The sequence below is a fragment of the Eumetopias jubatus genome, unplaced genomic scaffold (assembly GCF_037043125.1).
Source record: "Eumetopias jubatus isolate StellerSeaLion01/CBP00866 unplaced genomic scaffold, mEumJub1_p1.0 scaffold_4, whole genome shotgun sequence".
In the NCBI taxonomy this organism is placed as follows: Eukaryota; Metazoa; Chordata; class Mammalia; order Carnivora; family Otariidae; genus Eumetopias; species Eumetopias jubatus.
The window spans coordinates 108,589,765-108,609,133 of record NW_028274810.1 but is presented as its reverse complement, the minus strand read 5'-3'; the positions used below and the strand labels follow the sequence as shown (position 1 = coordinate 108,609,133).

Here is a 19,369-nt window from a genome sequence, read left to right as displayed (position 1 = left end):
GTCACACAGACACGCGACGGCACTAACGTGTCCGCGCGCACACGTACGCTCACACAGACACGCGACGGCACTAACGTGTCCGCGCGCGCACGTACGGTCACACAGACACGCGACGGCACTAACGTGTCCGCGCGCGCACGTACGCTCACACAGACACGCGACGGCACTAACGTGTCCGCGCGCACACGTACGGTCACACAGACACGCGAACACACCCCCCCAGCCCGAGCGCCTCAGGCTCTTGGAGCCTCCCCGCCGGCAAGGGCCCCTTCTCACACCAGCAGATGGGGCCCCACGCCAAGCAGACTGTGCGCCCGCCGCCCCACAGAGCCCTCCGGCCCGCACCCTGGGCTCGTGGCCTGGGGAGAGAAGCCGCCTCAGCGGCCTCAGAGACCCCCCCCCAGGGATGGCTTACCGGTTTGTGTGTGGACTGAGCGGGGGAGTGTGGCAGAGCCTTAGGGAGCGTGAGGCCCGCCGGCGGGGCTCTGGTGAGGGCTCCGAGCGTCACGGGATCAGGGCGAGGCAGGAAGTGGTGGCGAGAAGGAGCCCGCTGGGTGCGACTCTCCACGACCCAGACGACAGGGGCGCTGAGGGGCCTGCGTGTTGAAGCCCGACTCCAGATTTTCTCAATGACGGCTTTATCGGCGTAATTCACACGCCACGCCGTCCACCCACTTAAGGTGGAAAACCCCGCGGGCTTTGGCATATCCAGAGTCAGGAAACCACCACCGGTTATAGAGGATTTCGTCCCCCCAGAAGAAACCACGTACGTATTAGCTGTGACCCCCCCCGCCGCCCCGGCCGCCGCTTGTCTACTCTCCGTCTGTGGATCCGCTGCTTTGGAGGCCCGTCCGTGCCCATGCGTGTCGCGGCCCGTCAGTCCTTCCTGCCTGCCGAGGCCTAGGGCCCTTCTCTCCTAGGTCTTCCGAGGACGGATGTCACGTGCCCTTTACTCAGCTGATGGACGTTCGGGTTGTTTCTACATTTTGGTTTTTCAAATAATGCTGTGTGAGCCTTCACGGGCAGGTTTTGGTGTGAACCCGTGTTTTCATTTCTTTTGAGCCCAGCTAGGAGCGGAGCACGAGTGAGGCTGAGGGTGGTTCTCTTTGGACGCTGGGGGCGCCCTGCCCCCAGCAGTGCGGGGGGCTCCAGTCTCTCGCCCCCTCCCCCGCCCTCCCCCCTGCATGGTGGGATCTGGGGCAGCAGAGGGCTGTGGGGCCCGGAGGGGCTCCTCAGCGGGGTCGGGCTTGCGGCTCTCAGCTGGTTAACGACGTGAACAGCTTGAGGTGCTTGCTGACCTTCTTTGGAGGAATGTCTGATGGGCTTGAGTTGTAAGCAGGAAACCACGGGAAGTGCCACCAGCTGGAGGTGGAGGCTGTGGGCGCGGGGGCCGCTGGTGGGCCCCAGTCTGGGCAGGCGGAGGGGCCCCGCGGGGTGCACCGGCTGGGGCGTTTCTGGGAGTGCCGGCCGGCCGGGCGTCACTAGAACAAAGTTTCACTTTTGGGTCTGGGCACCCGCCCTGTCCACCTGCTCAGAGCTCCCCAGCACAGCAGTACAACTCAGGTCTGCAGGGCGGACCTGCTTCCCATCGTGGGCCAGGAACCTGGGGTGACGGTCACGGTGAGCACTGCACCTCGCACCCGATGCCATTCCCTGCTGCCTGAGGGGGGTTGGAGCTCATGCTCAGTGGGGGCGATGCCGGCCCTTTTGGGGGATCACCTGGTCCCAGCACCCTCCCAGGATTCTCCGCAATCCCAGACCAGCTTAGGGAAGCCTGAGGCCTCTGGGAAGCCCATCTGGGTTTGGGCTTGACTCCGGGGGGGCCCTTCCAGGCACCCCTTGGCCCACTCTGAATTCAGACCAGCACGGAGGCTCAGAGGTTTCCTACTGACCAGAATGGCCGGGAAAGTCCGCCTCCTGTGCCCGGGGCCCAGGCCTCCTATGTCCTGGGTCAGGCCTGCTTTGGCCTCTGGTCCCTGAAGCCTCAGCCTTGGACTGGTGGCTCATGGAACTCTGGGCACAGGAAAAGCCCTAGAGGATGTACCTGGAAGCTGGGGACGCTGTGGCTGGACCTTGCTGGGGGCCCCTTGCCAAGTCCCCAGAAGCTTGGTGGTTCCTGCTTCTTCTCCTGCTCTCTGAACACCTCAGCCAGGGAGACAGCTCCTGCAGCAGCTAGAGCATTGGGCTGGGGTCCCCCCTGAGGCCCCTGCCTTGCCCTGCCCTCCCCCGGGGGCTGCTTTTCAGGAGTGGCTCTAAGCCTTGTTGGGCTGACAAAGTGACAAAAGTTTCTGTGGGTGGCTGAGGGCTGCCCTCCCCGCCCCCCCCCCCCCCCCCGCCCAGCTCTGAGAGTCCCAGCGCTTTCCTAGGCTTCCTGTGGGCACACTGGCCATGGTACAGATGGTGTGCATGCTGTCCCAGCCTAGAGGTGCTCACCAGCCCCATGGAGAGATGCTGCAATGCATGACAGGGTAGACACTTGGTTTCTTTCTGTGCTGAGTAATGATCAGGAGCAGGAGTTTTCTGTCAGAGCGTCCCAGGACTGGCCTGTGGAGAAAAGAGCTCCCTGTCGTTGGAGGCATCCAAGTAGCAACTGTTGCCCCCAACCCCCCCGCCTCTTTTAGCCCTGAGGGCAACATGGCTGACCCATCTGTCCTCCTCAGGAGCAATGGCATCTGCCTTTGAGAGCGTGATCAAGAGTGTGGTCCGGGAGCTGGACCACAGCGGCGAGCTCATCCCCGTGGACAGCCTGCGGAGCTCCACCAGCTTCCAGCCCTACTACTTGTTGGGAAGGAGGTGCTCGAGATCGTGGTTTTGGAAACCCCGCTACAAGAGCATCAATCTTTCCATCAGGGACATTCTGGAGCCTGATGCCCCAGAACCAGGTACCCCGCCTGCTGGGAGGCGACGCAACTGGCCAGCCTGCTGTCTACTCCGGGCTTCTGGGCTTTCTGGTTTCAAAGGACAGGGCCTTTTTAAAGGTCCCTCTGCCCAGGTGGGATGGGTGGCGGGCGGGAGGATGGGGCCTCAGCTCTGGTCTGGCTCTAGCTGTGAAACAAAGCGCGCCCATCCACATCTACGACTCCATGGACGGGGAGCTGCAAGCCAGCGGGGAGCTGGAAGCCCCAGCACGGGGGAGGTGTGCAGGCGGGGCGGCGGTGTTTGATACCTTCAGCCTCTCGATGAAGGTGCGTACACTGCGAGTGGACCCCAACATCTGGGACGCCATGAAGCAAGAGAGGTGAGCCCCCCGGGGGGTGGGGCTCTGCCAACCCCAAGCAGCCGCTGGGTCACAACCCCAGAGCGTCAGGAGTCACAGGGTGTCTGTGCCAGGCCATGGGTCAGCACAGAGGCCGGGGGCGGGGGGTGGCGGGCAGTCCCCGGGGGCATGCTGAGCCGGGCAGAGGGGAAGGAGGCTGCAGAGGTAATGGGGGACTGCATCCTGAGGGCTGGGGTGGAGCAGAGCAGACAGAGGGACGGGCTGAGGAGGATCATTAGTTCAGGGTAGAGATTCGAAATTTGAATCCAGGGAGGGCAGGGAATGGAGGGAGAAGCAGCTAGGTCAGCACCCGGCCAAGGGGGTGGGTGTCTCCAGGGGTCTGCAGGTGTCCACTTAGCATCCCTGGATCTTGTCCCCCCCCCCACAAACACTATTGGGAGCCACCAGGGAGGGGATCATGGGAATCCTGTGCCTGGGCCGCGTCAGCCCCCCAGCAGCGTGGCCCGGGGCTGGGAAGGGCAGGACACACCCCCACAGCTTCCGGGCCGACCCCCTGCTACAGGCACCTGCGGCAGCCCGAGCACAAGGTCCTACAGCAGCTGCGGAATTGTGGGAACGACGTGTTCGTGGTGACGGAGGTGCTGCAGACGCAGAAGGAGGTGAAGGTCACCCAGACCCGTAAGCAGGAGGGCTCTGGCCAGTTTGCACTGCTTGGAACCATATCTTTCCAGGTGCACAGCATGGGCCACGGATCAGGCAGGGGGCAGGAAGGCAGGCGGGGGTGCCCCCAGGCAGCCCCACCCCCCCAGCACCCAGCCTACCCAACCCCACAACCCAGAGCCCAGTCCTGAGCCCACGTCCATCCCTCAGGGCCAAGGCCAGGGCCGCCGGAGCCGGAAGAAGACAGTCACCATCCCCTCAGGCAGCATCCTTGCCTTCCAGGTGGCGCAGCTGCTTATTGACTCAGACTGGGGTGAGCTGGAATTAGGGTGTCTCCTGGGGCCCAAGCCCCATGGCAGAGGCAGGCATTCGGCTGCACAGCTTCCTGGGCGGCTGAGGAACCCGTGCTCTGGCGTGTGAGGGGGTGGGGCACACGGAGCCAACGGTGCAGGGTAGGCCGGGGGTGAGGCAGAGGCCGGGGTCACTGGCCGACCTGCCCCCCCCATCTGTGCCCCCACCTGGCTGCCAGATGTCCTCCTCTTCCCGGAGAAGACGCACAAGAAGCAGAGGACCTTCAGACTGCCCAAGGAAGGTGAGGCCTGTGCACCTGCCACCCAGACTGGGGCCTTCTGCACAGCCCAGCTCAGCCAGGGGGCTCCCAGGCACCAGGAGCAAGAGTAAACGCACACACACACGCACACGCACAGGCTGGGTTGGGGGGGCGCTACGAGGCAACACCAGCGCTAGCCTGGCCCAGCCTCACCCCTGCTCTGGGCTGCCAGTGTTGGGGTGGTGGCGATGCACTGTGAGGCCCAGGGGCCTGCTCCCTGCCCTGACTCACCCTGCCCCGCCCAGGCCACCAGCTTACAAGCGGCGCAGGCAGCCAGTCACCGCTCTCCGGCCGCTTCAAATTAGAGTCTGGTCAGTACCTTCTTGACAACCCTGGGCACCTGGGCGGGCACCCCTTTCTGCCCCCTGGGAGTCCGCCCTTCCCAACCAGGGCTCTCCAGGGTCAGTCCCAGCCCTCTCCCCACAGACGGGTTTGTGGAGGACTGGTCGGCAGTCACGGGAGACTTCCGGGGCCTGCAGGCAGAGGTGGGGGCCCAGGCCCAGGTCCTGCAGGGCTTGTCCAAGGAACTGTGTGAGCGGCTGTTGGCAGGCCTGGTGCAGGTGCTTTGGGAAGAGCCAGCCCTGCGGACCCTGGAGGATGCGGTGAGCAGCCCAGGGGACTGGGCCAGACGGGAGGGGCCTGCGCCCAGCCCCTCGGACTCACCGGCCCCTCCACGTGTCCCCAGCTGGAACGGGGCCTGTGCTGTGGGTCAGTGGCCCGCCTGGATGGTCCAGTGGATGCCGTCCTCGAGTGCCTGGTGCATACCTCCGGAGAGCTGGAAGTGCACCTGGCCGGCCCCATCCTCTACCTGGTGGAAGCACTAGCTGGTGAGAAGCTCCTGGGCTGGGGCAGGGAGGGGCAGGGATATGGGCTTGTCCCAGCGGGGCCTTCTGGAACCCCCTCTTAGCTGAAGTCTTCCCCCAGTGCTGAGTGAGAGCCAGCGTGAGCTGCTCGTGGAGATGCTGGACACAGGAGGCCTGTCCGGGCAGTTCAAGCTGGTAAGAGAGCGCGCGTTGCAGCTTGCAGGGGAAGGGGCTGGGCCTGTGGTGTGGGGCCCCAGGTGCTCCTAGGATGGAGTGACGTGGGCAGGTGCTGGACGCTGGGGGGAGGCGGGGACGAGTAGCTCACTGACACCCTCCCTCCCCGTCCTAGCAGGTGGGGAGCGTTTTGGAGCAGAGCACCCCCTGGCAGGAGCGCAGGGATGTGTCCCTGCCGCAAGGGCTCCTGGGGAGCAGCTGGGACCCAGAGGCACCTGCCTGGGTCCTGCTGGAGGAATGCGGCCTGGGGGTACAGGTGGACGTTCCCCAGGTGTGCTGGGAGCCCCAGGCCCAGGGCCGCACGTGCGCACTCTATGCCTGCCTGGCGCTGCTGTTCGGCCTGAGCCAGGACTGCTGTTAGGGCTGAGCCTGCTCGCCTGGGCAGCTCTGCGGTGTGGGGGGGGGTAGCCCCCCTGGCTGCCAACCCTGGGAGGCTGAGAGCCCAACCCGGCCTGCAGCCAGTTCATCCTGGGAGTTGGGGAAAGTCAATAAATGTGATGTACAAAGGAAAGATGGCTCACCGAGTTTCCGGGGGGGCCCCAGATCCGGGGAGGGAGCACAGGCGGGGGCTGAGCAGGTGCCCCTCCGTGGTCTCGCTGCTGTCGTGCCACGGGGCTAAGGGACCTGGCCGCTCTGGAGAGACCAGCCGTGTGGCTGGGCCCCTGGCCCCTCCCCCATGGGCTGGCCCGTGAAAGAACAGGGCAGAGCAACTCGCCCAGGACAGTGTGCAGCTGTCTTGGGGAACTTGAGAACTGGGGCTGCAGAGGGGACCAGAGCAGGTGCGGCTGACAAGCACAGACCTGTCCTCCTGGGGCTGCATGGAGGCTCCTGGACAGGCAGTGACCCACGCCAGAGACCTTGTCTAAACAGTCAGGTCTCGTCCGAACACCTCTGCTCAAAGCTGAGAGTCCGTCCCTGGACGTGGGAGCTCCTGGCCCCCGAGCTGCAGATCCCTGGGCGTTCAGCGGGCCTCATCCGCCCGCGGCAGAGGCGGCCCCAGGCATGGGCACAGGTGGTGACTGACGTGGCCGTGTCTCCAGGAATGTGCACAGCCGGGAAATCTGCCTTTCCTTGGTGGGAACTGCAGTCAGCCTTCCTCTGCATGCTGGAAGGTAGAGGGAAGGGGTGGTTCCGTCACTGACAGGCGGCTTCAGGCCTCGCCGAAGAGGACGGACAGGAGGTTCGGCGGGAGCTAGGGCATTAGCCCCAGTGAATATCTAGCATCCCAGCCCAAGAGCGAAATTAATATCAGAACAAAGGCAGACTGCACCCCAAACGTCCCCGATCCAGGCTACACAACTGCAGGAAAAAGCTCAATGCCTCTCAGGCCTGTCTGGCTTCTCTAGGGCCCATGCTTCTCTTTTGGGAACCCCCATCAGGGGGCACTTGAAAGGCAACCCAAGGTGAACAAGGAGTACTGCAATAGCCCCAGTCTTCGGAAGTGTTCGAGAAGCAGGAGCCCCTGGGCCCTGAGATCACCCTCAAGGCAGGGGAGAAGGCGGGTCCTGGGTGGCCCCACCAAGCCCCAGCTGCAGCGTCGGACCATTGGTCCTCAGCTTCCAAGGCCATCAGTGCCCTGAGAGCACTGAGACCAGGGCGGCAAGCGTGGTCCAACCCAAGCAGCAGGTTGGCAGACCACCCCCCCAGGCTGGACACACTCACCCGCACATAGGGCCGAGGCATGGCCATGGGACGGGGCAGCCCAGCAGAGAAGTCCCTGAGAAGACTCTCTCTCCCAGAGCGCAGCCACAGTCTGGGCCTTCAGGCCACATGGACTTTGATGAACCTCACACCTGGTGGGCAGGTAGTCCAGGGGGGCTTGCAGGTACTGCGGAGGAGGGGGCATAGCAAGGTGGGGGTGGACACATGCCACGAGCCGGCAGATGCATTGTGCAAGAGACAGCCTGCACTCCTGCTAACCAGGCGGGGTGTGGGCGCCACGGGGGTGGGGTGAGAAGGGCCCGGGTGCTGCCTGCCCGAGCCTTCATCTGAGCCTGGGACCTCCTTCCGAGAGGGTATCACTGCACAGCCGTGCTCTGCTTGGTGACGGCAGTGGGCAGCGAACACTCACCCCAGGTTCTGGCTCCTGGGCTGCAGCTGTGGGGAGGCCGGGCTTGCTTCTGCCCTCAGGGGCCATCACTGAGGGGAGCATGAGGCCCCTGCTCGGCCCAGCTTCGGGCCCAGATTAAATCAGGGGCTCTGAGGATGCTCCCCGCACACACCAGCTGCCTCGAGGGAAACTGAAGAGGGAGACCAGCTCTGCCCAGCAACCCTATCCTGGGAGCTGCGGTCCTCCTGGATGGGTGACCGGCTTGAGAGCCCCCCGGCCAGTACAGCCTCCCAGGACACCCCGAACAACCCTTTCCTTCGCCCTCCCATCCTTCCGGGAGTCAGAGGGCCTCTTCTTGTAGCTTCATCTTGTTTTGACATATGCTTTGGAGGGTCTAAACTAATACACCAAACCATGCCCCTGGTTCCGCACAGACCCATGCCCTTGGCCTGACCCTGCCTGGGCCTAGAGAGACCTAGCCTCCTTCCTGCCTGAGCTCCTGAGCTTTCTCTTTGTCTCAGGCAAACCCCTGCCTGACCCTGGCCGTAAACCTGGACCCGGAACCAGCTTGACGCTAACCCTGCCCGGCGGGCTGACCCTTATTCCTGGCTACACTCTGCCTTATCTATAATCCCAGCCTGAGCCGCATATTGGACCAGGCCAAGGTCATCAGGACTCCATCCTTGGCCCAGACCCAGTCCCCAGACACACGCCAGACCCTTTTAATCCACCTGTGTTTATTTTAAACACTTTCCACAGTGGGCAGGCAGGACCCCAAGGGGTCCCCAGACTGGGGGGACTGGTCCCAACCCTCCAAGAGGCTGTGAGCCAAGGCCTCTCTGAGGAGATGGCTTTGGGGGCGGGCCTTGAAAGGCAGGAGAACGTTTCAAGGCAGGCATTCTGAGTGGAGAAGCCCACCAGGGCCCAGAGAGGCTTCTCCCCAGCAGGTGCAGTCATGCTATCCTCGTTCAAGCCCGAGCAGGGCGCTGGAGAGCCAGCTGAGGGCTCAGTCCAGTGCATGCAGATGGCGGCACCTCACACCTGAAGCCACTTTATCACCCAAGCCTCCGGGGGCAAGTCAGGGGAAATCTGGAGAAGACACGACGCACAGGAGTAGAGGTGTGGGGGATGGGGGCAGGCCACTGAGGACTGGGACATGTCAAGGGGGACGATGGGCTGCTGGGAAGGACAGCCCAGACAGGCAGGGGAGGCCGAGCCGGGCTGTGCGCAAAGACCCAGGAAGCGGGCAGCCTACCGCGGCACCAGCTCGCAGGGTCGGACCAGTTTCACAGTGTCCCCCACCGGACCCCAGCTCGGGAGGCCAGGTGCCATCCAGGCTGGGAACAGGGCACACTCTAGGGAGCTGGGAGAGCAACAGGCCCAAGTGGGGACAGACGGACCCATGGGTGCAAGAGGCAAGCGGGGGGGGGGGCCGAGGGCAAGATGGTGCTCGCACAGAAGGCGCGGCTGTCCTAGGTCACGTGGCTGCCGTGGCGTGCGTTCCTAGAGAGGGAGGGTTTGTGTGCACCCAGTACCAGGTGCAGGGCGGCCCTCAAGCGGACCTCTTCCGCAGACCCGTCCCTGCCAGGACTGGCCACACAGCAGTGCGCTGTTGGACTCGGACCCCAGGTACCCTCCGGGCTGGCTTGGGGTCAGGCTCAGCCAGGTCCCAGGCAGCCCCAGCGGCCTATAAAGCTCCGGGGCTGGAATGGGCTGTTGGCATAGACTGGCAGGGGCCGGGTGTGGTGCCAGAGGCCTGGGCGGAGTTGACGCAGGCGGCGGGGCCGGGCCTGTGCGCGGGCCAGCAGCGCCACCTGTTGGGCGGACACGTGAGCCGCGGCGACCACGGCGGGCTCTGGGTCACTCTGCAGCTGCCCCAGCTCTGCAGGGATAGGGCAGCTCAGGCAAGGTCGGAGGGCTCTCAGGACCCCAGGTCCCTGGCCCTCCACCCAATCCATTCCCATCCACTTCATCCTAGCGCCGCCAGCTTCTCCAGGACCCCACACCCTGGTGAGCAGGCTGGGTCCTTACCCTGGAACAGGGAGTCCAGCAGGTCCTGGCTGACACGGCCGGGGCTGGTGTGATGGACGAGGAAACCTGGACCAAGACATGCCTGTGAGCCCTGGCCCCAGGCCCCCATCGGGGAAGGGCTGGTCCAGTTCCCAGAGCTCTGAGCTTGAGGGACAGACACCAGGACCCTCTCACCTAGGAGCACAGCAGCTGCCCAGCGCAAGGGGTCCTGTGGGCTCCGCAGGTAGCCCTGGGTCTGGCTCAGGAAGCTGGGGATGTGACTTGGGTACTGCTGAACCTGGGGGCAGATGGGTTTATGACAGTACAGGAGGACCCATCCCACGTGAAGAGAAGGTGGCAGATGCAAGCCCAGGGCCTGAGGTCCCCTGGGGAGCCCCCAGTGCAAGGCATAGGGCCTGAGGTCTTCGATTTGCCACCACCTTAGCCGGGAAAGCAAGGAGACTCAGTTTTGGCGGGAGTGCCCTGGTGTATGCTGGACCAAGTGTGCAGCTGACCACACCCCATCGCTCTCACTGTCCTCCCCTACTGACCAGGCAGTGGCAGATGCGGCTTAGGGCCTCAGGGCTGTCGTAGTGGGCCACAGTGACCATGTCCTCCAGCAGGCCCCAACGCAAGGCCTGGTCACAGCGGGCCAGGGTCCACTCTGAACTCTAGGACAGGGGAAGGGAGCAGGGTTAGGGTCCAGAGAGTGGCAAGAGGTAGCTGGGGTGTGGCCAGGATGAGGGGTGGAAGAGCCCGGGGCAAGTGGTCCAGGAAAGACCAGGAACCCGGGAACCCTCGACCCTGGCACCTGAGGTCCTTGTAGAAAGCCCTGACCTATATAATCTTAGGAGACACACAGGGTGGGAACGGGTAGGGCTGGATGGGGACAGCAGTGGGGCAGTCTTGGGGGGCAGCTGACCTCAGCAGCGTCACGGCTCGGATCCTGCAGGCGCAACAGCAAGGGGACGAGGCTCTGGAGCACCAGCTTCCTCAGGGGGCCGCGGAGGCCCACCCGGAGCCCGCCCCGGCCCCGCCGCACCAGCGTCCCGAGAAGCCCCACCGCCGAGGCGCGGACCGAGTCCCTGGCCTGCGTGGGAGGGCGCGGTCAGGGCAGACCAAGAACCGGGAGAGTCTAGGCGAGGGCGGCAGTCTGGGCGCTGATCCGGGGTGCCTGGGGGGGGGGGTGGGCGGGCAGGAACGGGGCGGATTGCGGTGTGGGGGGGGGCGCCCGGCGGCCCGGAGGGGCGGAGCTTACGTCGTCCAGCAGCCGAGGGAGGCGCGGCCCCAGCTCGGCGCTCAGGAGCCGCACGGGCGCCCGAGGCCGCAGCAGGAGCCTCCGCAGCGCGCCCAGCCCGGCGTCCACGAGCCTCGCGTCGCCCTCGCCTAGCGCACCCAGCAGCGCGGGCAGCAGCTTGCTCACGTGCCGCACCTGCGGGGGCAGCGACTCGTGGGCGGCCCCTCGGGCCCCTGCCCGGGTCCCCCCCCCCACCCCAGGCCGCTCCCTCACCTTCCCGCGGTTCAGCGCCAGGTGGCCGAGGCCCAGCAGGCCCAGCCAGCGCACCGTGGGCTCAGGGTCGCTCTGCCAGGCCCGGAGCCGCTCCAGGATGACCTCCTCCCGCAAGAGCCTTGCTGTGGGCCGACTCTGCAACAGCTGAGAGAGAGGCCCTGGGGTCAGCGTGCTCGAGGTCCCCATGACGGCGGCCCTGCTTAGGGGCCAGGTCCACCGGCACCCCTCACCACCCACGTGGAAGCAGGCTCACCCCGGTGAAGAAGGCCATCGCCGTGAGGCGTTGCGTGTCGTCGGGGCTGCGCAGCCGCGGCAACAAGCTCCCGAACAGGCCCCGCAGATGGTGGTCCGCGTGCGCTACCATGGCACTGGGTGGGGCGGAGATGGGGGTGCTTCCTCCTCTCACCGCCTCACCCCTTGAGAAGCCTCCACCTGACCACCCTCCCGCCCCGGCCTCTTCCCCAGCGCCCCCCTCCAGCACCTGGCCAGCAGCAAGACGCCTTCTAGGTGGGTGTGGACTCCCACCAGCCTCCTCCAGCCTCCAGCCTGTTCCATGCACGTGACCACCATACGGCCTCCATCCCCGGTGAGCAAGGCCTTCAAGGCCTCCACGGCGCAGCTGGGGTGGGGGCAGGGAGCAAGTGGGTGGGGAGGGTTGGGAGGGCAGTGGCCCAGCCCTCACTCCCCTCTGCTGTGGGCCCCTCACCTGGCGTGGCTGTGCGGTGGCCCTCGGTGCAATGGGGCCCACCCCTTCGGGGTGTCAGGAGAGTGCCCACGCCGTGCCAGCTGGTGGAGCTGTGTGACCAGCACGAGCAGAAGGTGTGGGTAGAAGCCCCGCGTGGCACCCACACAGCCAGACACGGCCAGCATCTCTCCGAGGGCCCGCGTGGCCTGCGGAACGAGCAGCCCAGCTCAGGCTCTGGGCGCCATGACAGACACTAGGACAAAGCTCGGACACCCCAGTGAGAGCCTGCTGCCCCCGCACCCCTGGGGCCAGACCCTCCCTGGGGGTGGCCCCCGGCTGTGTTGGCTCGTCACCTACCGCCAAGGCCTCCAGCTCAGGCCCCGCTTCATCCTTCAGTGCCCACAGCAGCTGGACCAGCACCTGCCCGTTCACGCGCTGATTCCGGCTCAGGCTGCGCCATAGCTCAGCTGCTGCCCTGGGGGTACGAGCACCTGAGGCAGGGTCCGACGTGGGGAGTCCCTAGGTCAGGGTGGGAGGTGGCCTCGAGGACTCCAGCATGGGGAGCAGGGGGTAAAGCATCCCCCAGGCACTCCACCCGCAAACCCCAGAAAAACCAAACAATTGCCATCTGTGCAGACTGTCTGCAGCGGCCCGGGGGGGGGGGGGGGGCTGGCAGGGTCCTGGGGGGCCAGCAGCAGGGCCACAAACCTGGTAATAGACATAGTCACTGTACAGAGCGAGACCCGACATAACTTCTCCCGGGCAGACCGACCAAAGAGCCAGGGGCGTCGGGGAGAAGCAGCCACCTGGCTCGCTCGTCCCCCCTTGGAGCCCCAGGCTGGGCTCCTGGTGTGACCTGGGCAGGGAGAAAGCAGGCCCCCCCAAGCCAGGGACCCCGAGGCGAGAGGGGTGGGGAGTGGATGGAGGACAGGAGTCAAGCGGAGGGAATTCAGAGGCTCTGCCCCCTCCACAACCCCCCCCCGCCCCAAGGCCCGCCTCCACCGTGCATCAGGAAGGGGGAAGGAAGCTGCGTGGGGGCCTCAGGGATGGGGTTGCTGGCCTGGGGGAGGCAGGTTACCGGTCCGGGGGCAGCGAGCTCGGCAGCAGCGCACACACCACCTCCCGAGCGTGCTCCAGGGCCAGCGCGCTCAGCACCCGGAGGGCCGCCCGCCGGGGCCTCCCTTCGGCCAGGCTGGGCACCTGTGTCAGCAGTCCCCGCACCAAGGCGTGCACCTGGCAGGGTGGAGCAGATGGCCGCGGTGCACCACTCTGTACCCCCATGGGGCAGGTGCAGCCCGAAACGAGTGTGCTTGGCGGGTGCTCACTCCCGGCCCCCAGCCCTGGAACTCAACAGCAGGAGCTCGGGGCGGGGGCAGGGACGGGGGGGGCTCACCTGGTCCTCCAGACGCTGCCCCCGGGCCTCCAGAGCTGAGGACAGCGTGAGTGCAGTTGCCTGGGTTCCCGCAAAGCCAGCCTCTTCCAGGCAGGCAGCCGTGTACACCGCCAGGTCGGCGAGGGCCCCCTGCCCCCAGGGACTCAGGGGGTCCTAGGGCAGGGTGGGTGGGATGTAGAGTCCCCTTGGCTCTCCCAGCGCTCTTCCCCAGCACCCCCCACTTCCTCCGGGTGGTCCCCTGACCCTCCCTCCGCACTCACCTGACGCCTGCCTGGCAGGGAACAGGCCTCACTGCCAACCATGGGGATGGCAGCTGCACCCTCAGCTTCCACCTCGGGTTCAAGCCCGTGTTCCGGCTGAGGGCCGAGGGGAGAGCGGCCTGGGGTCTGCCCCTGGTCGGTCCGGATCCCTTCAGCCAGAGCTGTCAGGGTTAGAGCCCCCACGGGGCCCCCAGGGGCCCGGCCCCACGCCCCCCAAGCCATGGCCACCGCACACCCCAAGCAGCTGGATCCAGCCTGCAGCGCCTGCCGCTGGTTCTCCCAGGAAGCCGTGCCCAGGCCTGACCTAGAAGCTGGCCCAGGGCAGGCAGGACCAGGGAGAGGCGTGGTGGCGCATGCGTGTGCGCTCACACTCTCCCTGTGTGGGGGTTGGGGCATTCCACAGAGGCACCCACAGGTGTACACATCGGGGGCCCGGGAGGGGCCTGCCTGCCCTTGGGGCTGGCAGGGAGTAGCAGCCTGAAGCTGGGGTGTGTGGGGTCTGCTCTGCCCACCAGGCCCTGGGAAGGGATGAGACCCCTGGGGTGGTGGATCTGCAAGAAGAGGGGGAGAAGGGCCCTTCACCCTGACATCCAGTCCCTCTGGGCAGGGAAACCCCCGGCAGGTGTGGACAGCCCAGAGGAGACCCCAGCACGGTCCAGGGTCCAGAAGTCAGGGCCCAACCCTGAGCTAAGGCCCTGCCTGATTCAGCCCTAAAGCAGCAGCTGGGTCCAGGCAGAGCCTGGGGCCAGGAGCTGGGCCGTCCCCACTGCATTCCGAGCCGGCCAGGCATCTTGGGGATGAGGATGGTTGAGAAAGATGTCGCCACCTCTGAGCTCAGGCAGGCCTGGGCTGGAGCAGAGGCGAGAGGAGTGCCCCTGCTGCCATCGTCGGGGTGGGCCTCCTGGGTCCTAGCCCGTTCTGAGGGGCCCCCTCCACCCAACACTGGACCACGGGGTTCCTGGGTCCTGGCCCAGAGGAAGTGCACAGCTGAGAAGTGGTGGACCTGTGGGGGTATCTGGGGCCTGTATTCTGCCATGTGGGTGTTTGTGAGTCTGTATCTCTCCAAGCCTCATGCTCCCCAGGGCTGGCCTGACCAGGTCTCTGCCCCAAATCTTGTCATGTTCACCCAGTGACACACGGCACTGCCCAGCCTAACTAAGCCTTGGGATCCAGAAGAGCCAGTCTGGTCAGATACTTGAAGAGGCGGAAGTGTTTTAGGAAGCACCGCAGGAAGCCAGCACCCCTCCACGCCCTTGCCTGCGTTTGCCCCCTTGTGCTGCCTGGATCCGAGAGGCCTGGCCCGCCCACCCCACGTAGCTGAGAACAGCTCTCCCGAGTGGTTTCTGTGGAACCCAAGTCGCCAAAGCCAGTAGAAACCTGACTAGCTTTGTGCGCACAGAGGCAGGACCAGCCCAGCACCGTTCATTTCTTCGCTGGCTCTAATGCCACTTTCTGTCCCTTTGTAAGGCTCCTGGGTCAGGCCTGGCTGACCCCATGACCGATGGTGGAGCCCGTGAGCGCAGCGCCCAGTGGCAGAGTCCTGCAGGGCTGGCCGCTGCAGTGGCCAGGGACAGCTGGGCTTCTCTTTGGCTTGGCAGGCATGAGGTGTCCCACTGACTCCTCCGGGGCAATGCCCTTGGTTGGTGTGGGGTCTGGGGCCATGCTTGGATACAGGAAATCCCCAAGGCCCTCCTCCTGGGACCTCATCCCCACCCCGTGGCTCCCCCTCCCCGGCCTCCCGCAAGAGCCCCACCATCTCCTAGGTGGGCACTATCAGCCTCCCTTTCCCCAGAGCCTTGTCCTGTCGAGTCTCAGATCTGGCCCCGCAGTCCCGCTGCACGAGCCCCTGACTACCAGCCTTGGCCTAGCGCCTGGCCACCCTCAGACCCCAGCAAAAGGCAGCCTCCCCCGCTCCCCAGGGCAGAGCCTGGGCCTCCCCCAGGGGGCATGCACCCAGGCTCTGATCCCTGAGTCCAGCCCACCCTTGGAGGCCCTGGGGGGGTCAAGTGAGCGGCAGGCTGGGTGAAAAAAGGACACATGACAAGCTGTGCAAGACAGTGACTGATTCATGTTGATTTCAGGCAGCCCCAGCTCGGTGCTCACGAGGATCCTCCGGCCCGCAGTCTGGCCACCAAGGCCTGGAGCTTATCAGACAGCGCCACCTGTAGGAGGAAGAGAGGATGACGGGTGGCCATGGGCACAGAGGGCACGTGGCGCAAGCTGACCACATGGGCGTGCACCCACCCGGTATTGTGCAGGCTGCTCCAGCCGCTTGTGCTCCGGGCTCAGACGGCTCAGGGACAGCTGGGCGAAGGCTCTAGATTCGGCCAGAGATGGAAGGGGCTCACACAGCTGGGGGGAAAAGGGAAGGCAGGAGCTGTGTCAGTGGTCAGGGTCAGGGGCCAGGGAACTCAGGTTGAAGGAGCAGACTAAGGAAGCAGATGGAAGCGGCTACCTGTCCCTGCTGGACCCAGAGTCTCAGCAGAGGCTCCACGTGGGCAGGCCTCACGGTACAGGCTCCCTGGGCCCCTCGAGGCCAGACCCTGAGCTCCTGCCCAGCCTGCGGTGGCGCCTCCTCGGCCAACTGCAGCAAATCCAACAGCGGAGACCCTGTGTGCACACCAAGAGTAAAGCGGGGGGCCTGGGGACGGGAGAAGGACCGCGGAAGAGCAGGAGGCGTGGGAGGGCCTCACCATCAGCGCCCAGGAGCCGGAAGGCAGCCTTGCTCCCAGGCAGCGTCTGTTTCTCAGGGTCCTCGGTCAGCTTCATTCGGGGTTGGCCTCCCACAGACACCAGCTGCAAACGCGTGTGCTGGGGTTGCTGGACTCTTCTCCCCCAACCCCTGATCCCTCTGGCCCACCCCACTGGATCCCAGATCCTAACCCAACCTTGTAGACGCAGCCCAGGGAAGGCTGGCGGGGACACGTGACCACATTGGTGCCGATGCCAATGACGTTGACCTCACTGCCCTGGACGAGGAGAGAGAAGGTGGCAGTGAACCTAGCTGACGTCTGCAAGCCCGGGGCCCTCCTGGCCCCCCTCTGGCCTGCCCCTGCCCGCCCCACCTCCTGGGCCAGCCGGGTCAGCTCCTCCTCATCAATGTTGTTGCTGACGGTGATGGAGACGGATTCCAGCCAGGGCATCTGGAACCTGTGATGGGGCAGCCCCTCAGATGTTCCCTGAGGCATCCGGTCACTCTCCCTCCCCAGGTACGCGTCCCCCCCCACCACCTGACAATCTGCCCTCAGCCACACGGGTCCTGGCCTTTTGCTTAGAAGCCCCTGGGTGAACCCAGCCCTGATTTCCCTGCCAAGGTCCCAATGTTTCTGCTGCAGTAGCAACCACATCAGATCTCCCCACTTTGGGAGGAACAAACTGCTCTCTCCCCTGCCCCATCCCAACGTTCCTGCTCCCAACACGCTCTCTCAGTGGGCATAACCCGTCCCAGGGGACTCACTGGGCCGAAATGCTCCTGAAGACCCTGCGGATCTCCTGGGCCTGCTGCAGCAAGTCACCACTGTCCAATCTTACACCCACTGCTCGGTAGCCCAGCTCCCCCAGGGCCAGGGCTACTGCCAGAAAGTTAGGGAGACCGCTCCTGCCAGCAGGAAGGAGAAGGGTCGGTGAGGGGCCACGGCTGCTCTGCAGAGCCCACACAAGGGACGACCTGGGCCTTACCTCTGCACACTGTAGGTGTCCAGCAGGCCCTGGAAGGCCCGGGGAAAAGCCAGGGCATAGGCCACAAAGGCTGCCCGCTCTCCCCGGTGGGGCTCCTGAACCCCCAGTCCCAGATGGGCACACACGCGATCCAGCCATGCCTCCACACAAGCAGCCAGATCCACCATGGGGCCCTGACTGGCAGCTGGAGCCAACATCTACGGAAAGGGGCCGGTGAAGGTTCTCCAGCCCACAGTGCAGGGTGAGGACTGGCTGACCGCCAGCTGGGGGTCTGAGCAGGGTAAAGCCCGCACTACCAGCTTCCCAGCACTGGGGCTACCTGCCGGGAGCTCAGGTGGGCAAGGACTGGCTGTGGGGTCTGCCCCCTGGAGCGCAGCGGGGGCGTGGGGGGTACTGACCGGGTTGGGGGGCACCTCAGTGCCCAAAAAGGAAGTGATGAAAGAGTGCGCCAAGGTTCCGGCCAGGGGCACGCCCCGCAGCTGTCCTGCCAGCACATTGCTGCTGCCATCGAAGCCTGAGCCAGGGGGTCAGGAGGGCGTCAGGAGGGCGTCAGGCGAGCATCAGACGGGCTGGAGGACGTCTGGCAGATGTCTTCCTTCCCCGGCCCCTGCCTCCCTCCTCAGGCTCTTACCGCCCAAGTAGCTATAGGTGGAGGCTGTAAGACCCCCGTCCGGGCCCTGGGCTCGCCGCAGCCCCATCTCCAACAGCCGCTTCTTCGGACCCGCGATCAGGCGAAGCCGCGCAGCGTTGGTGGCGATGAGGCTGTCGGGGACAAGGGAGCAGGGGACCTGCGGTGAGGGTCACGAAGTCACCGCGGACCTCGGCCCCCTTCGCGGCCCTCCAGTGGGCGCGGGAGGCCCCTCTCCAGAGCCCTGGCCCCGCGCTCCGATTCCTGGGCGGAACCACGCCCCATCCCAAAGGCCCGCCCCCCCGGAAGTCCCCGCTCGTCGTCCTGGGGCCCAGCTCCTACCCCGGGTCTGCCTCCAGGCCGGCGGGGTCCCACCCGGGCGGGGCCCCACCTGGCGTAGCTGACGAGGCAGAGGAGGGGCGTCTCCAGCAGCTGCACCACCAGTAGCGGCCCGCACACCTGCAGCAAGGGCACCTGCCGTGGGGTGGGGGTTGGGGGGGCAGTTGTCGGCTCGGCGCTGCCCGGCACGCTCGGGCCCACGCCCTCTGCCCCCCAGCTCACCCTGCAACTCACGCCAGGGAAGGCGAGGGAGCCCTCGGGCAGGGCCCGCACCGTCACATCGGAGCAGTCGAGGGCACGAAGGTGCTCGAAGAACGCGGGGTCCGTGTCGGACGGCAGCATCGAGGCCAGAAACTGCACGTCTGGGGGTGACAGAGGCCCTTGTGGGCTGGAGCTAGCGCAGGCCGTGGAGGACTCGTCGGGGCTGGGACCGTCGGGGGTCCTGGGAGGCTTGTTGGGCCATGGGGGACTCTGGGCCGGGGCTCTCAGGCGAGGGGTCGGGGAGGGAAAGACGCGACTAGGTGGCAGGTGACCAGCAGGGTCATGGGGGCCGGCCCGGGGAGGGTGGGACTACCTGCGTCCTGCAAGCGGAAGGCGCGCAGGAAACGCACGCAGTCGCGCAGCCCCGCGGCCAGGGCGAAGGCGCCGCCGAACGGGCAGCCGCGGAAGAAGAGCTCGAACTCCGCCTGTTCCTGCGCCCGCCCCGCGCGCCAGTAGCCCAGCGCCATGGTGGCCTGGTAGAGGTCGGTGAGCAGCGCGCGAGCCGCAGCGCGCGCCTCGGGGTCCTGCTCCGCCGCCATTGCGCCCCGACGCCCGGACTCCGGCCGGCGCCCCGCCCCGCGCCCCGCGCCCCGCCCCGCGCCCACGTGACGCCCCGCCCCAGGTTTGACCGGGGCCCGCCCCCCTGGCAGGGCAACTAGCACCGCGGGCGCCCGAAGCCGCGCTAAGGCCACACCCAGCCTGCCCTGGGGAGGGGCGGTCGGTGCCGGGGACTCCACAGCCTGCTCCGAGGGGGCACGTCGGCGGTGCTCAGGGACGTGTGGTGCTGACAGAGTAAGAGGACCCCCAGGGCCCCCGCCGTCAAGGGGGGGGCAGTCCATTCCCGTGCGGCTTGGGCCCCTGGAGGGCACCGGTTCGACCGGAAGTAACCACAGCCCACACCCTTTGTCCCCAACTCAGAATGGCTGTCTCACCAGCCTCGCTGGCCAACGGTCCAGGGGAGGGGCTGCCAGTGCCACGTACCGCCCGGACAGGACCGTGGGCACGACTCCACAGGTCGATTTGTCACGGGC

General features: G+C 66.1%; 3 protein-coding genes across 9 annotated transcripts; 1 reads left to right on the top strand and 2 right to left on the bottom strand.

Moving 5' to 3' along the window:
- The first annotated feature begins 321 nt into the window (after nucleotides 1–321).
- On the top strand, nucleotides 322–6,035 carry GSDMD (gasdermin D). 4 transcript variants are annotated; one of them, XM_028093515.2, is made up of 11 exons: nucleotides 322–766; nucleotides 2,661–2,882; nucleotides 3,046–3,238; nucleotides 3,780–3,876; nucleotides 4,088–4,190; nucleotides 4,407–4,469; nucleotides 4,733–4,798; nucleotides 4,914–5,089; nucleotides 5,173–5,314; nucleotides 5,412–5,485; nucleotides 5,640–6,035. In XM_028093515.2, the coding sequence occupies exons 2-11, from the start codon at nucleotides 2,666–2,668 to the stop codon at nucleotides 5,883–5,885; spliced, it is 1,377 nt and encodes a 458-aa protein (XP_027949316.1). In that variant the 5' UTR covers nucleotides 322–766; nucleotides 2,661–2,665; the 3' UTR covers nucleotides 5,886–6,035. The 4 variants fall into 4 exon arrangements, with proteins under 4 accessions (XP_027949316.1, XP_027949314.1, XP_087878839.1 ...); XM_028093513.2 differs by having other exon boundaries at nucleotides 323–766; nucleotides 3,780–3,948; XM_088022713.1 differs by having other exon boundaries at nucleotides 326–766; nucleotides 3,780–3,948; nucleotides 5,643–6,035.
- Nucleotides 6,036–9,232: 3,197 nt separating this feature from the next.
- On the bottom strand, nucleotides 9,233–13,654 carry MROH6 (maestro heat like repeat family member 6). 2 transcript variants are annotated; one of them, XM_088023069.1, is made up of 14 exons: nucleotides 13,394–13,654; nucleotides 13,173–13,325; nucleotides 12,858–13,012; nucleotides 12,137–12,254; nucleotides 11,801–11,985; nucleotides 11,576–11,713; nucleotides 11,348–11,462; nucleotides 11,095–11,238; nucleotides 10,843–11,016; nucleotides 10,507–10,674; nucleotides 10,136–10,255; nucleotides 9,780–9,882; nucleotides 9,606–9,671; nucleotides 9,233–9,456 (listed from the first exon to the last, which is right to left on the bottom strand). In XM_088023069.1, the coding sequence occupies exons 1-14, from the start codon at nucleotides 13,652–13,654 to the stop codon at nucleotides 9,233–9,235; spliced, it is 2,124 nt and encodes a 707-aa protein (XP_087879195.1). The 2 variants fall into 2 exon arrangements, with proteins under 2 accessions (XP_087879195.1, XP_087879196.1); XM_088023070.1 differs by having other exon boundaries at nucleotides 13,173–13,301.
- A 1,826-nt stretch (nucleotides 13,655–15,480) lies between these two features.
- Nucleotides 15,481–18,904, bottom strand: NAPRT (nicotinate phosphoribosyltransferase). 3 transcript variants are annotated; one of them, XM_028093517.2, is made up of 13 exons: nucleotides 18,652–18,904; nucleotides 18,300–18,439; nucleotides 18,130–18,197; nucleotides 17,742–17,872; nucleotides 17,509–17,624; nucleotides 17,111–17,307; nucleotides 16,890–17,030; nucleotides 16,498–16,582; nucleotides 16,321–16,401; nucleotides 16,126–16,228; nucleotides 15,888–16,042; nucleotides 15,677–15,784; nucleotides 15,481–15,594 (listed from the first exon to the last, which is right to left on the bottom strand). In XM_028093517.2, the coding sequence occupies exons 1-13, from the start codon at nucleotides 18,875–18,877 to the stop codon at nucleotides 15,532–15,534; spliced, it is 1,614 nt and encodes a 537-aa protein (XP_027949318.1). In that variant the 5' UTR covers nucleotides 18,878–18,904; the 3' UTR covers nucleotides 15,481–15,531. The 3 variants fall into 3 exon arrangements, with proteins under 3 accessions (XP_027949318.1, XP_027949317.1, XP_027949319.1); XM_028093516.2 differs by having other exon boundaries at nucleotides 18,130–18,212; nucleotides 18,312–18,439; XM_028093518.2 differs by having other exon boundaries at nucleotides 18,312–18,439.
- Between the last annotated feature and the right edge of the window lie 465 nt (nucleotides 18,905–19,369).

Excerpts from the sequence above, each read along its gene's own strand:
- GSDMD (XM_028093513.2), top strand. The coding sequence starts at position 2,666 with ATGGCATCTGCCTTTGAGAGCGTGATCAAGAGTGTGGTCCGGGAGCTG. Across the intron at positions 2,883-3,045 it reads GCCTGATGCCCCAGAACCAG|CTGTGAAACAAAGCGCGCCC; the intron begins GTACCCCGCCTG and ends GTCTGGCTCTAG. Across the intron at positions 4,470-4,732 it reads CTTCAGACTGCCCAAGGAAG|GCCACCAGCTTACAAGCGGC; the intron begins GTGAGGCCTGTG and ends TGCCCCGCCCAG.
- MROH6 (XM_088023069.1), bottom strand. The coding sequence starts at position 13,654 with ATGGCTTGGGGGGCGTGGGGCCGGGCCCCTGGGGGCCCCGTGGGGGCT. Across the intron at positions 11,239-11,347 it reads CGATGGCCTTCTTCACCGGG|CTGTTGCAGAGTCGGCCCAC; the intron begins GTGAGCCTGCTT and ends CCTCTCTCTCAG. Across the intron at positions 9,457-9,605 it reads GCTGGACTCCCTGTTCCAGG|AGCTGGGGCAGCTGCAGAGT; the intron begins GTAAGGACCCAG and ends CTATCCCTGCAG.
- NAPRT (XM_028093516.2), bottom strand. The coding sequence starts at position 18,877 with ATGGCGGCGGAGCAGGACCCCGAGGCGCGCGCTGCGGCTCGCGCGCTG. Across the intron at positions 17,625-17,741 it reads CACCTATAGCTACTTGGGCG|GCTTCGATGGCAGCAGCAAT; the intron begins GTAAGAGCCTGA and ends CCCCTGGCTCAG. Across the intron at positions 15,595-15,676 it reads AGCAGCCTGCACAATACCGG|GTGGCGCTGTCTGATAAGCT; the intron begins GTGGGTGCACGC and ends TTCCTCCTACAG.